Genomic DNA, 15828 nt, shown 5'->3' with positions numbered 1-15828 from the left:
AAGTTATAGCTTAAGTACAGGCTCAAGACATATACTACAGAAAAAAGACCCAACCGAAAAACCTTACACCATAGATAGACAAATAAAATACTATACACATATATGTATCAGGGGTTTCCCTCGGTTTTGTGAGGGCTTGGGGCTTTTTTGACTAAAAACTAAAACTAAAATATGACTATTATCATTACAATATCTATTGAAAAAAACCCTAAGTTGTAGGTTTTCACATCACACGCAGACATTAAGAAGAAAAAGGTCCTGAACTGATTAGAATTTATTTATATATTAAATATGAATAAATATTGTTTCTAGAGCAGCAACAGTAACAACAGCAAAGTCACTATATAAACTTAATAGCACCTCACTGGGGAAAAAAAACCTAAAATGTCAGTAAAATAAATAGTACTCCTCAGTCCTTCCTCCATTAACAAGTGCACTGTAGTAACAACTGCAGACAAAGCAGGAAGAAATATTGCTTTTCTACTTAAGTTGTCATCAACTCCAGTAAACTGCACCGGGCCTCTGTGCTGTCGCATTCTTTTAAATATACATGAAGCAAAGCCTGTAAGCTAGTTCAGGCAGTCAACTCAAGCTGCACTGCTATACACACATGGCATGCCTCACTCTCCATAATGACAAACCAAGCACACCCTACCAATCTGTCTATTTTAACTGCAAAATTTCCCAGCTCTCCCTCTGCTCTGTCAATGGCGCTGCTGCCCTGCATCAGTATTGCTGCCTGTCGTTCTGTAAGCCCGACCACCACCCCAGCATCCACCTGTAGGCTAGGGGGTTTAAAGGTATTTGCTCATCACTCCCCAATATCTCTATGTAAACATATCTGCGGGGAGTGATGCGGTCGAAGTCTAGATGCCAAAATCTAACTATGCTAAACTGCTGTAATAAACATTTCAAACATGAGTTGTCTAACTGAACTTCAAGTTCAGGATTTGATTTTTACCTGCTTTTTGCACTGCAGACTAAATATAAAATAAATAACTTTAAGGGTTTTGGACTATTATTCAAACAAACCAAGCTATCAGAAAATGTCACCTTGGGATTTGTGATGGGAATTCTACTTTAAATATTTCAGAAGTACTCTTAATGGTAGAAGACTGTGAACACAGCCCCTAGCTGGTTTAATAGGAGACACCCGCTACCAAAACCCCACCTTCATTAAAATTCACACCATTTGCTTCCTCAGTCGGCATCCTGCTTTCGTTGTCATGGGAAACCCATCCCTTTTAACGGTCAAAGGCTCCAGATTCATTATAAGCCTTTTGGTGCCGTTTTATTCGTCTGTTCTATTCATCTTTAATTAAAATCAAAGAGCTACATAACTGTCAACAAATGACTGCAGTAAATTATCTGTCATTAAATTACAGCAGCATCAAGTTAATGGCAGTAGTATCAAAGACTTATTTGTATCAGTCTCTATATTAGATTATGCATCTCCAGTCTAAACACAACATGCAGAAAACCTCTGAGAAAATCTTGACAAAAATTGCAAAATTAAGGCTTTTTCTTCCTGTTCTACTTTACAAAATGTAGAAAATTACTGTTTTCATCCTAGTTACACTTCTCAGTTCCCTGACAGAGGTTCAGGACCAGAGTCAGACTCAGCTGCACGTTGGATTTATCCACCAGACAATGATGAGTACAATGTCCATAATGGTGAAAAAAATCAATTAGGATTTAGGCACAATTCTGGGTTTATTATTAGATTAATCCCACAGTCTTCTGATGCATGAGAGTTAAGCCGTCTGTGGTGATATCATGGCGGCTGTCTTCTCTGGCTGCCTGTCCCACCGAGAGTGCTATTCTTCAGTATGCATAATGTTAGCATAATCCTCGGCCAGCGCCTGACCCTCTTTCCACCTGTGCCTTCACACTTTTGAGGCAAACGCTAAATCCAGAGGAAATTTCAGCCAGAGAGGAAGAGAAACCCTCCCATAACCTCACAGTTCTTCAGGAAAAGGGAAATGAACCCTGAGTGGATTATCTTCAGCCAAAGCCTGGCATTATCTAATGTGGTGGTTCTCAAGAGTTTTAGCCCATGAACCCTACAAAGTCTGATTTGTGATCCCCCAATGGGTGCACATATGCAGAGTGGGGTGATGAGTGACAGGGATTTTAATACATTACCTACTCCATCTGGATTTTCTTTTACCACTTTACAAAAAAGGTTGGACTTTAAATACTGGTAAAATTACCATTACTTCTTAAAAAATTACCTTATGACTCTACAAATCAGCCCAAAATTCATTGTATTTGTATCAAGTATGTTGCAGAGACAAAAATATGTTCACACAGCTACATTGTTGGGACTCAAACTGGTTCCCACGAGGTAAAAATTGGTGAACAATCACACAGAATAGTAGATATTAGAAGTTGTTATTGTTTTGTGTTGCTGTTTAAGGCTTGTTAATATCAGTGACGTCTCTCAACAATAGGGTATAAACTATTAAATTATGAAACATGTATATTTCTGTGGCAAAAAAAAAGTCAATTACTTTTCATGTCTTGTTGCATCACTATGTTTCTAAACTGCTGATCAGTTAAGAAACACAAAAATGCTTATTTTCCATCTGTCAACTCTTCAACTATGCACCTGAAAAATCCACACAGGGCAAGTGCAAGGCAAGTCTCACTACAGGTTTTGTACACAAACTGTTTATATTATCCTGACCTTAGGAGCCCATCACACAGACACAGCTACATATGCGTCACCTGCATAACCATTGTTTTCCTATGGTACAATGCTCCTGTCTTGTGCCGTGCATCACAGTTTCCTAAAGCGCATAAAAGTTGAAATATTTTCACTTTTTCAAGGGGCAGAGTCAAACCACTAATCACTGTCTCACTTAGCCCAGACACCCAATCAAATTAAGCAAAAGGCAGGCTTTACTACTTCACCACTTCCTTCCCATTTTGATGCTGCATACTATTCCGGTTAGCTAGAGAACTAGTCAGCTGCTGGGCTGTGAGAGAGCTATGGAGCAGGGGTGTAGTGGGGGGTAAACCCAAGTAAACTCAGTTATCCACCTCTTTGAAATTAAGCAAAAGTTTACTCATCTAGAGCTCAACCAGCTGTTTTTTTCCCAACGCTCTATGCCAAGGCCTTTTTAAGGTGGCTACGCCTGTATAGGTGCTTCTCTGTGTGATCGGCTAGTGTGGTAACACAGATGGGCAAATTGGCAATTTCTATTGAAAAGAAAATATTGGCTCACCTATTGCTTTAACTTGAAAAAAAGTTTCTATTTGTTCTTTCCTCCCATTAACAATCCAAACCTAAATGTAGATTGAAGTGACAGACTTTGTTCCTCAGCAGCCAAAAAAGTTGGACACATGGCAATAAATGCCACCAAACATCAATAATCCAGTCTGGCTTTGGACCAGGTTTGGCTCTTCACACTCTCAAAGGGTTTAAACAGTCTTTCATGATCAGGCTTTCTAATACATATTGTACCTGTGAATCAACACTGGACCGCCCACCCACCTGCTGCGGCCCATTACTTAGACCAGACTGAAAAAAGGCAAAGGCCTATAGACAGAGCAGGGAAATCCTGCTTAATGGTCACAGGGCCCAAGAGTGCTTTAGAGATGAAGCATAAAGGGAGGCTTTTACTGTTTTCTGATAAATGGGAAATGGACGAATCCATAAATCTGCTAGATTCAGTCGGTGCCGCAGGGCTAAGTAATTAAATAAGTCATGTGCCAGTTGGCACAGACTCACCCCAGACTCCCCTCCTCCGATGTATCTAGCCAGGCAAACAACCGGGCAGCTTAAAAATTTCCTTTGTTGCTGGTTAATTGGCTTTCTGTGGCGTCTGCCATCGGCATTTGCATTACACAACAACAGAGAAACCAAGGAAGTCTTTGTGTTCCATGAAAACATGGTATCATCAACAAAGAGAAAAGATCTTTGCCATCTGTCGTGCAGGGAAATGCTTGAATGGTGATAAGGACATTATTTTAAAAATGTATTAATATGAACAAAAACTCAGATTGCACCATATTTAGAGGGTAAACTCAGCTTTGAAAACAATAATACACATGCAGTCTGGCACACACACACACACACACACACACACACACACACACAGAGTAATACAGACATCTGTTGCTGCTTTTGGGAATTTTTATCCTCAGGAATTTTAGGTTAATTAAAATTCCCATTACTTTCTGTTTTTCAATTAAAAGCAACAGCACACTAACACCCTCAAAACCCAAATGTCCTGATATTGCGAGCATCATCATTTTTATTCAGTTAATAAAAGTTCATACTGAGGTGACTCACCAGTCTGCAGTCAAACAGTGCTCTCTCATTGGTTAATGTCCCAAAAATTGTTGGCTAAAAAGAGAAAAAAAGAGAAAGTTCTGTTACTTTCATGCACACACAGAAACATAATAAGAAATCATTAGTCACTGGTATTGACCAGCAACACTTTCAACCCCTCACATATCGAGTATATTGTGCTCATTTTATGCAATGAGGCAGGGAAAATCACAGTAATTGATTTTCCAAAGAGAAATCACTGAGCATGCTTTCTTTTTCTCCAAATAGCCTCCAAGCCATTTAATAGTGATCCAACTTGGACTTAGGGTCTGTCATATAACGCATAGCTTTCTGAAGGGACTTTTCAAGGTTTCTGCTTATATCCCGGGAAATCCCAATTAGGCAAGAGAGGTGGTAAAGCTGAGAGGGAAAATACAGCAAGTCCAAGTTACTTTGAATTACACAAACTTGTTTTGCATTATTGATGCCAATTAACTTAAGACACAGTCTGAAGTAAGTTTATGCATCTCCATCTTGTCTAGTTTTCTTCATTTCTGCAGCAAGGTGGAGCCTGTGTGGAGCTGAGGTAGAGCAAGAAAGCGACAAGAGCCAGAGTTTGGTTTGTCTGTTCTGGACTGCTGTACAAGCATGCCGATTGAACATGGTGGTCTCTGTAGAAGAGGACCTACTCCCTCTGTAGATAAAAATGTCTCATTCTAAGGTAACGAAAAACACAATTCTTATTTTAAGGTGATTATATATTATATGTATTATATACTAATGAAAAAAATAATATTATAATTATATTAATATTATATTAAATTCCTCCAAATAGATCCTCCTATATGGTACACAATGAATCTTGAACAGTTAAATAAATAAATAAATAAGTTGGAAATCTTGTGGTGAGTGGGGTTGTGGAGAAATTCATGACCTCTGTATTTCCACAGTCCCTGCTACAGTCCTGAACTTGGCCTTTTGCTGTAGCCAAATTTATTAAAGATAGATAAGTCTCTGATTGACAGTGAGAACACTATGTGACTTGTCTTCGTTGTGACTAGACCTCTTCAAGTCATATTTTTGACCATCTACTGAACAACAGTCGCTCCAGTCTCTCGGACACAGCTGATCGTACAAGGTAAAACCAATAAATCTTTTGGCACAAAGCTGCAACCAAGCGGAAACCTGCTGAGCTGTGGGCATTGTAGCTAGAGCAAACTGACGGCACTGGGGAAAATAATGACACTAATAAAAAATCTAAATTTATTACAGCGGGACAGGTGCCTTTGCAGAGAGTAATGGTAGTTATCTGCATTTAATGTGGGCCTGAATATGGGCAGCACGTACAGGCTAATTAAAGATGAAGTTTTAAATACAGAAAGAGCCGACAGAGCAGAAATAAGTGCTTCCCTTTGCAAGTCAGATGACGAGCCAACACTGAACAAAGAAACATACATCAGCCAGATCTCAGTGTGTTCCTCCACACAGTCATGTAGTCTTCACACGCAGAGGAATAACTGGATTAAAAGAAACAAGGCATGCTCTCCAAACCAAGCATATAATTAACAGTGTTTGTCCCAGAATTCAGAGGCAGAGAGATGAGACAATAAACAAATATTTCCTTTCTGTTTGCATGGAGGAATTATGGAGAGCAAACAGAAGTGATTTCACAGACTCTTGATTCAGCTCTCTTGTTATTAGCATCCACAACTCTTCAATTAATCACTGAGAAAGCTGGAGTAAAAAAGAAGGGGAAAAGGTATACTCTTCTATAAGTTAGCCCTGCTGTTGCAAACATTGAAAGCACAGAATATTACTGAGTAGAAATTTAAAAAAAAAAGCAAAAGTAAAGTTTCTCCTTTCTTTTCCAGCAGAGTGAAAAATAACTGAAAATGACCCAGCAGCCACCACTTCCATGTGCTCCTGTCAGGGTGGGCATTCAGTCAACTTTAATCTCCTCAAGTTCAGCACTGGCAGGGATTTATGGGTAAAAGCCTACAGCTGCATGCTGTTGCATAACTCAGCCCTATTAGCCAACCTGTTTCTCTGTGACACAGAAACAGGAAATCAATGGGAAAGGACACTTTGATGCTGCCACGGTAGATGTTGTATTTGTTCTCCTTTTTGGTAATGTGAGTGCGGGTGAGCGTAGATGTGCGAATACTTTTATGTACAGTATTGTTTGTGTGCAGACGAAGAAACCTTGAAGATATTTTTACTGAATAATAGAGTCAAACATATGATGCTGAGATTAAAAAAGGAAATTATCTCTTCTCAGGAAATGGCTTGTCTGATGCCATAATAACGTATAGAAGAAATCCTCTTAACCCATATTAGTGAAAAGAGGGATTAAACAGATTAAATCCTGGAGGTTGCGAGCTGTTTGCATTATCTAGCCAGAGGATCAAGTGATCAACTAATATTTCACAAATTCTGAGTACAGCCGCCTTTTACTGTATGTGGCAGCCTAAAGAAACCATTATACAGCTGTAGCAGACTATACCAGCAGCAATAATTCCCAAAACCAAATGGCACGAAATGAACTAGACCATTTGTGTTCTTGATCAGGCGTCAGGAATGGACATTTTGTCTCGGCGTGACCAGTGTAATCTCAGACCCTTTTGACCCCCTGCTGTGCCAGCATACTAGCTGTTCCCTAATATCACTTATCCTTATTAGTTATTAATACAGGCTCAGGCTGAGTTCTATGAATCATTTATGGGGTAGTGCAGAGACTAATTGAAAAGAAAGAACAGATTGTGGTAAAGGTCATCTGTTCAGTGTGCTTTTTAGGAATTATGAGGGGGAAGCAGTGAGAGCTGTTACAAGAAAAGTCACAAGGTTATTTTTTAGACTGCAGCTACTGGCAGGGCAGCCACAAACAGCCTGAATATCAAGTAATCCTATTTCAGTGTTAAATCCATTAGCACATTTATAGAGAAACATGTTGAGTTTCTGTGCCACCTACAGTGTTTAGCTGCCCTCTTGAAAGTTTCATCTCAAACCACATCCAGCTCATGGGTGTGGTCAGAAATGTGCTTTGTTGCTGTTGCACTCAACAGTGATGTACTATTACTTATAATAGTAATATATATTACTATTACAATGTGCTTATTACTGCAGAAAAGACAAGATTTTCATTGTTCATTTTACTCTTTCAAAAGATTGTTAAACACCATATATATCCACACATGAATATACATTTGTTTTAATTTTAAGCTACTCCAACACACAGATGTGTGTCCTGAGCTTCATTTCTAAAACAAGTTCAATTAAAAATCATAAGACAGCGGTTGTGTCTGGCTTTGAAAGACCCTTATATTACAATCACACTAACTTGCAAGCACTAGCTGCTTACATTAAATTGTACAAATACAAATGCAAATGAAATGTGTTTATAAGACAACCAACACTTGGTAGAAGTACTATATTCTGACAGCTAATCGATAGCCTGCCAATAACATGTAAAAACATCAGATTACTGAATCACATTAAAATGTAGTCGTCTGAAATCAGAGGTGGCCACCTAGTGAGTACTCCTCTGTACCGATGGGTGACATTGACTGTGAGTTTGGCACATGGAAACAAAGAAAGGATGCCAAGAGGAAGGAAGCAATAAACAAGCACACATTTAGTGAACAACAACACTTAACAGGAAACCTTTAGATCATCCTCTGTGCCACTCAGCACTTTCCTTTCTCCCTGTCATAAGATGATTGCTTTGGGGACTTGGACCTCAAAGCAGTACTATTACCTGTGACCTTTGACCGGTAGCATCTTACAGCCACAAAGCCACTGATAGAGGATGACCACTGATCTATGACATCTGACGAAAACTGGGATATTATCTTGATGACAGGGAAGGCCTGAACTCAAGGTGACCCGGTAAAGTTGGATTTCCATGTTTACAACCTAATGGAGACCAATAGGCTATGACCCCACTAACCTCTCCTCTTCATCCTAAATGATTAGACCTGCAAAATCAAGTTGCATTCTGTCATACACATACACTTTGTCTAATTAGTCATCTCCGATTAACCTGCACACTAACCCTGTAGCACATATGAAAAACTTCATACAGCTTTTTCCAATAAATGTGTCATGGACATGCAGTAGAAGTTTAGTCAAAATTTTGTTAAAATAAAGGTTATATAAGCTAAGATGAAATTTTAACATAATTTTCCCAGTTTTAATAGAGGCTTGGAGCTCTTCATAACTTTGCGAGACAGCTGCACTGACAAGATCACAAAATCAAGCAAGAATCCATCTTTCCGGGCTTCAATTTATGCTTGTGGCCTGTACATTGCAATGTACTGATTGGTCCAATACCATGGTACCATGGTCAAAGAATTTTTTGAGGAAGGAATGATAGCTATTGTTGATTTGATTGGTAAATGTTCGCCCATGATACAAGGTGATAGACAAATAGTTCATCCAAACACCTGCCAAGTATTTTTGCCTGCCTGAAAGTGCCCACCTTTTGCTGTCAGGTTACATCTAACCTACCAATAACCAAAGGCCCTTGAGTTTTTACTAAATTCCTGACAGCTGGTCTACCTTGATAATGTTTGCTTAGCTAAATTGCTGTTTTATGAAATCCAGTTTTTCTAAAGTCACTGACATCAGATTTGTTAATTCTGATTTAAACTATCAAATAATAGTCAAATGTTTAAACCCAAGCTGTGCCATGATCAGCCGCTCCAATACCTTTATGATACATAAAAAAGCTGCTGTGTTCAGACAGGCGTTGTATAAGAATGTTTGGAAGCCCACAGTTCAGTGCAGATTTAGACAAGTATCTAGAGGACCTTTCTCTACAAAGGAACTTCAAGTTACGTAACAAAAACCATCTCAAAAAGAGAGGGGCAGCCTGTGCCAGATTAGGTCGTGTACACACTGGGGAAAAAAACATCTTCAAATCCCCAAATACTGTACAGTAGAAGTCATTTCAATTCTCATTTTATCCCAAAGCAATTTCAGGTCTCAGTTGTCTTCAACTTTAACTGACCCTGTTAGGACTGACATTTTTTACAGTGCATGAAAACTTGAGATGTCGAGTAACTCTCACCCTGTACAATATGTTAACCACAAGCTTCGTCATGTGATGTTGTTACAAAACATGGCCAAAGTTTATGTAATTTCTGGACAGCTGCCCCTGCCCTAGATTGAAAAGACTTCTAGAGCATGTGACTCTGTCCGTCAGTCACCAGGAACCAGGTCATGAGTGAATCAGGCCACGCTGAGTGATTGGACATTTATAGCTAGTTGTGTTATTTTGATATCAGTCAGAAATTGACTACTGTATGTTTCAGTTTTCCATGTAGGCTGGTTCTCCAAGGCGTAGAATGACAGTAAAACATTTACAATTAGGTCAAACCTTAATAGACAAGATTTATTTATTGCAACACAATAACCATAATATCTGACTAACTAAAAGAAAGGACACATAAAGATATTTTCCTCATATATTCAAAATTATATTATTGAAATGCTGATTTCATGTCAGCAGTAAGTCGATTTTTTGCTTCTATTATTACTCTATGTCTCCAAAGATGAATAAAGATAATCCACTTCAGTGTCAAACAACATGCTTAAACCCGTTCTGATGACACAAAAGAAATATTTGATTTATAACAGCAGTCATTTAAAAAAATAATTAAACTAATGGAATGAAAGGCGAGATGTTTTCATGTTTAAGTCACAATCTAATTAATAAAAGTCTCCCTTGTCTCTCTGCATTGACTCTAAATGCCCTCTACGGGCTCATGCCTGAAGTAGCTCACAGCAGAATGAGGATCAGCTCTTTAAGAGGAAACAATCACAACATAAAGTGTTTACCTTGTGCTATAAATGAAAACAAAGCTGACTGTTTGAATTGTGTTTAAATTGGAAAATAATCTTGTGGGCTTTAATGCGGACATGGCATGCATACTCTGAGGAAATTAAAATTGAATTAGGCCTCTGCAGAAAGCCTTGTAGGAAGCAGATTTGTCAATCGAGAGGGAGAAGGGGTCAGCCGGTGGAATTCAATTCCAGTCAAGATGTCCTGGAAACAATAACAGTTGAAAATGTAATAGGTAACAGGGACGTTTAAAAATATTTAATAATCAAAGATTTATTTGCTAATTGCTACAAAACATCTAAATCTTTGAGGGTGTTTGCAAAACAAAAATTCTTTCAGTAGCTGCAGCATCAATATTGGCTATATCATGAATGTTTTATCTTTAGATGTCACATTTTGTGCATGCCTCTGGTTGTTGTGCAGCACGACCACCATTGTTGGGTGTATTCTGCACTTAATGTCAGTCACTAACACTGTCTACTGTATAATCTACCTACGCTCCATCCTTTGTTACTATAGGACCCTGGTAAGGATTCATATTAACCTTTGTCCACAGTTATGATCTGCTTGTGTGTGCATTGAGGTCAGCTAATCCACAAATCCACATGTCTGTCTTTTAACTCTCTTATTGACCAGGGAGACTCTTGCACATAATTTATACGTTACTACACTAACGTCACCACTAACCATGCATATTCAGTCAAACTCCTCTTCATTTGTTAGGCACTTGCAATAGATGGAGGCAACAGCCTCTGTCATGGTGGTTTGAATTGTCTGTTGTCCATGCGTTTCAGCCACACTGGGTGTATTGTGTGGTAGAAAAATGTTCATGAAATGTTCATGAAATTAATGACGGGGCGTTTTTTTATGTGAGGCTAATGTCGGTCTGAATGTGGCCTTACTTATATACTGTGGCAGAATACAAGTGGGAGAGGAAATAATATGACAACAGTTGTACACACAACAGCCTAGAATGCAAATTAAGAAGTATACATCTTTTTTTTTTTTTCTAAATCACTTTGTTGTTGTAACAACAGCCAAAAAGCATCATCATATCAACAAGAATATAAAAAATCAAATACTTTCTGAATGAAAAGTAATCCATCCTCTCTCAAACATTTGCTGAACAATGATAAAAGATGAATCTTGCAAATTTGCAGGTCAAAGTGTAAAATGCACACAGTTCCTGTGGAGACAAACATTTCCAACTGCTGTAGTTGTCTTGAAAATGATATATATTACATGTGCCTTTCTGATAAACACTACAGCCTGAACCAGAGGAGGTGTCTTGTGATAACAACCCAGTACACTGGTGTGAAAAATGACCTTTTCCTATGAAATATTTTCTGTCTCTGCTGACTTGAGGTCTGTGGTTTCGTAGCGGTTTGTCCTCCTCCGCTGGTTTGTGTTCATCACCCAGAGAATTTCCTAACAGCCGTGAAGCCATCCATCTTTAGAGCTAAACAGAGGCAGTTCTGTATCCACTTCCCTCAACACTACCAACTCCATTTGTCGTGGAACGTTCTAAACATTATATAACATCTGAAATGTCAAACTAGCACTTTTATACTCCACCAAAACAAACTCCAGGTGACAGCTTACGTGTGTGCTGATTATTATCCTTGTGTCTTTTTTTAGATCACAAACTCCTAAAATGAAGCATTACCCCTTTGTGACCCACTAACACACAAACTGTTGAGAGACCATGTGCTGATTTTGTTCCTTTTATCTGTCTGTAAGCATGTGGTAAAGCTATAAAGACATATTTGGGTGAATTGCGATGTACAGACATTCACAAAATATCTCTGTGTAACATTAGTACTGATAAAATAGCCTGATTTCACAATGCATAATTTACAGTACACATGACCATCTATATTTCTTTTGGTTCTATTTACTTTTATTTGGCCATTTTTACGTCCATTTCCATGTTGGGTCTTGATGTACAATCCTTTGATTTTTGTTTTTTATTTTACTTCTACAGATGTATCATGTAACATCTACATTTATTATTTCACTCTTCCTTGAGGCACCAGGCCTTTTAATGAAGCGCTACAGTTTCTCTGCGTCATCTCTGGAGCTTGTATTTGTGTCCTTTGAAGTTCTCATTCCTTTCAGTTGAATAATCGATTGTATGGCTTATGAACTAACCCTATGGCCTCCCAGTTTAACATAACCTACATAGATATGCAAATGCAAGACATTAAAGCTATGCAAAGTCAGTTTCATGCAGGATAAAGCTATCTTCTTTGATCTCTGCCGCCATGCAGTCTTAAATGTTAAATGTTAAGGCAGTCCAGTCTGACCAGTTTCTTGCAAGATCTGGGAGTTCATTCATGTTTTGTTTAAGTATTAAACAACTTTTAGATGCATGGCACATATCTTTGTCAAATCATCTTAAATTGATCTGATACTATAACAAGTGAGTTTTGGTGAAATAAGTAAAACCTGAAAATTAGCCTTTCATAATGCTACCTTGAGGACACAGGTGTTTTAGTTCTATACAGCTGTTATATACAACTGTGCCATGTATTTGGAATGTGAAAGCCAGCATTGTTATTTATGTTTTTGTACACATGTATGTTATAACTCCTTAAATATATACTTTTTTAAAAAAAAAGGCTAAATAATTTCCTAAAGCAGCTGGGTATTGTAGTTTAAATCAAACAGTATCCAAACATAGGGCATTAGCTGAGGACTATTTTCCGATGCGGATTAATAAATATTTGGTGCTTTAGTATTTGCAGCAGGAGGATGGTGTATGTGGCATTAAGGAATGTGTCACCCAGTGTAATAGTGTTTTTTTTTTCATAGTTTTTGGACAACAGCAGGGCTCTGTGGCACAGAGGAAATTCTTATTAGTACTAGGATGAATTCACATTTGGGTTTAGTCTTTACATTGGTTATTTGAACATGAAAAATATAAACTATCACAAAACATATGCTTAAAGCAGTTGACGCAGTGGAGGCACTACGCACAAGCAGGTTCAGGCTGCACAATCTGTTCAAAATGTTTACTTGGCACAGGAAAAGCAGCATTAAAGAATCATCTCCTGCCTCCCTTTGTTGGTAGCACTCCTGGGGTTTCAGTGGACCTGGCCAGAGAAAAAACAAGCCCAGTGCTGACCTCATGCTTCTCAAATGATCAACGCAGGGTGTCTTTCGTATGCTTTGATCCAGGATGAGGTAACTGCAAGCGAACACCTCCAAACCCTCAATGCCCAGTGACCTCACAGGGCCGCTCGGTGAAAGCACCAACCACCTGATTACAGACTCATTCAGGTTTGTTTAATACTCACTAGACTGACAAGGGGGATTAGGAGAGAGTGTGAGATGAAAGATGTGTTTGGCTGCATTCTCAGACAGCCTGTGATTAGCTGGGAGACACCAAAAGAGGAACAAGGGGAGATTAACCCATTTATGTGCTCAAGTGGTCAGATTATTATTTACAGGTTGTAGAAACGGCATGACTAATTTGTCTGGTTAATTTGCTCCAAGCTGAGATGTACAGATAGGTTTGGATGTTGGAAAATTATCTTTTTGTACTAATGAACGTTTTCTAAAATTAGTTATATGATACGATAGATAAAGAGGATGACATTGAACAAGAAAGGGTAAGAAGAGAGAGAAAGGGGGGAGGGGCAATCAAACACGGGGAGGAGATCAAAGCAGTGGCCTCCAGTGTTCAGTCCTGAGTGGAAAGAGTGTATGTGTGTGTGTGTGTGTGTGTGTGTGTGTGTGTGTGTGTGTGTGAGTGTAAATGTGTTATACCATCTTCAAAGATGTTCAACAGTTGCCCACTGCCCCTGCTAACCTCATGACATCTTCTAGATACACACGCACACACACACGCACACACACACACACACGCACACACGCACACACACACACACACACACACACACATGCGCGCACACACACACGCGCACGCGCACACACACACACTTTCTGATTCATCCTCAGTGAAGAGAATTATCCTACATGTCACATATCTCAGCTAAAAATATTCTGTTTGGTCAGATTTGGATTGTGTACGAGTTTGATAGCCAAACTTTTAATACATTTAAATATAAGCTACAATATGGTATTTTATGGAAGAATCTTTAAAAAACTTTTTAGCAAATTATGCTATTCACCAACCTACCTGTGTATCATTACCAAAATGATTAATTGACGATAGAAGAGCTCCAGTGTTGCATACTAAAAGGTTACATTAACATACATATATTTTGAGGAACAGCATTATACACTTTTAGTATGAGAAAACTGTCACGAATTTCATAAAAAAAAAAATAGATGGTACACAACAATAAGTTGTGTTTTGGGTTTAGGGTAAAGCATTACTTTACTTAATTATGTACATCCGTAATGTGGCCTGAGATCATCAATAATATGAACTGCATTTCATGGGACAATCTCACTTGAGTCGCTAGCTCACTAAATTATGGCTTAATAGTGGACCAATGCAGGTTATTTGACGTGATTATCAATCGTTCGTCAGACAACTTCTCAGGGTCACAACACTGCCCCGGCTGAAGAGCCTCTCTGTGGGCACACTGATGGTGTCATTGTAGTAAGTTTCGTAGATATTGTAGGGAAACGGTTCAGGATCTCTATCTCCAACCCCGACTTGAAATATTCAATGAATTCAGTGTCAGAGTTTAAGAAAGCTGTATCCTCCTCAGTGAAAGCAAATAAGTCATTCAGGCAATTGATGAGCAATGTTATTCTGTCCATGCCGATAATTAAAGAATGTATGTAAAGACTGTCTGATTAGTAACTGTAATGTGATTACTGATTCAGGAATAGTAATGCATGTTATATTAGTGTGTTACGGACAAATGCAACACTGCTCAATTATTGTATGCTAAACTGTTAGCCTGAGCAGCTTAGCCAATAATCGATAAACCAATAAATACTAGAGCAACCACACGGAGACTGCCGGAGAAGACGGGTCTTGGTTCACTACAGCAGACCCTGGTGTGTTTTTTTAAGCAAAGGATTGTGTGATAGCAGATAAGAGATTTCAGCATAATATCAAAAGCTTAATTATTGGTGAATCCATCTTTTGGCTGTGAACTGTCAAGAAAACAATCTCCCTATCTGTATAAGCGATGTGTAGCATATAGTTGTAGAAGGTTATTTTGTAACCATGATAACACGTTTGCATGTATATATGCATCACAGCATGAAAAGACGTTAGGCTTGTGTCAGACTCTGTATTTTAGCAGTCAAAGTAAGACACTGCAACCATACAGTAACTATCCTCCAACAACATTATGACACAAAATGTGTTTTATTAACCATGTTTCTACTTGTCCCTCTTTTTTATTACATATGAGGACCAGTTACCATCTCGACTAATCTCATAAGTTATTACTTTGTTCTTGAGTTGGACCCACATGGTGCTGCTGATGATGCACAATGTCAGTCACTAAAACTGTCCCATAAATTAGTTGTGTGTCGTGACTTTATGTTAACAGCTTTTGGTTCATTTGTAGTCAGTGTGGCCATGAAATGGTTAACACAAAAATAGTTTTTTTTTACTTGATCCTGGTCAAATGAACCTAAGTAAAGTTGTAAAAGCGACACAGCCATACCCCACAGGTGTTTTGACTTATGCTGCCTGATCAGACTCCTCTCGAGACTCTGTGGGTGTGTACAGACTGACTTAAGATGTATGATAATAATAATGTGTAATGCAGCA

The 15828-nt window shown here is 38.6% G+C and overlaps 1 protein-coding gene across 1 annotated transcript in view; it reads right to left on the bottom strand.

The window, feature by feature from the left end:
- rasgef1ba (RasGEF domain family, member 1Ba) overlaps nucleotides 1-15828 on the bottom strand; it is a 120364-nt gene that overhangs the window by 85220 nt on the left and 19316 nt on the right. Inside the window, exon 3 of the mRNA XM_051422886.1 lies at nucleotides 4301-4354. Within this exon, the coding sequence (XP_051278846.1) occupies nucleotides 4301-4354 (54 nt within the window). The remainder of the gene's footprint in view (nucleotides 1-4300; nucleotides 4355-15828) is intronic.

This window comes from Dicentrarchus labrax, unplaced genomic scaffold (genome assembly GCF_905237075.1).
Source record: "Dicentrarchus labrax unplaced genomic scaffold, dlabrax2021, whole genome shotgun sequence".
Taxonomy (NCBI): Eukaryota; Metazoa; Chordata; class Actinopteri; family Moronidae; genus Dicentrarchus; species Dicentrarchus labrax.
This window is presented reverse-complemented; position numbering and strand designations above follow the sequence as displayed.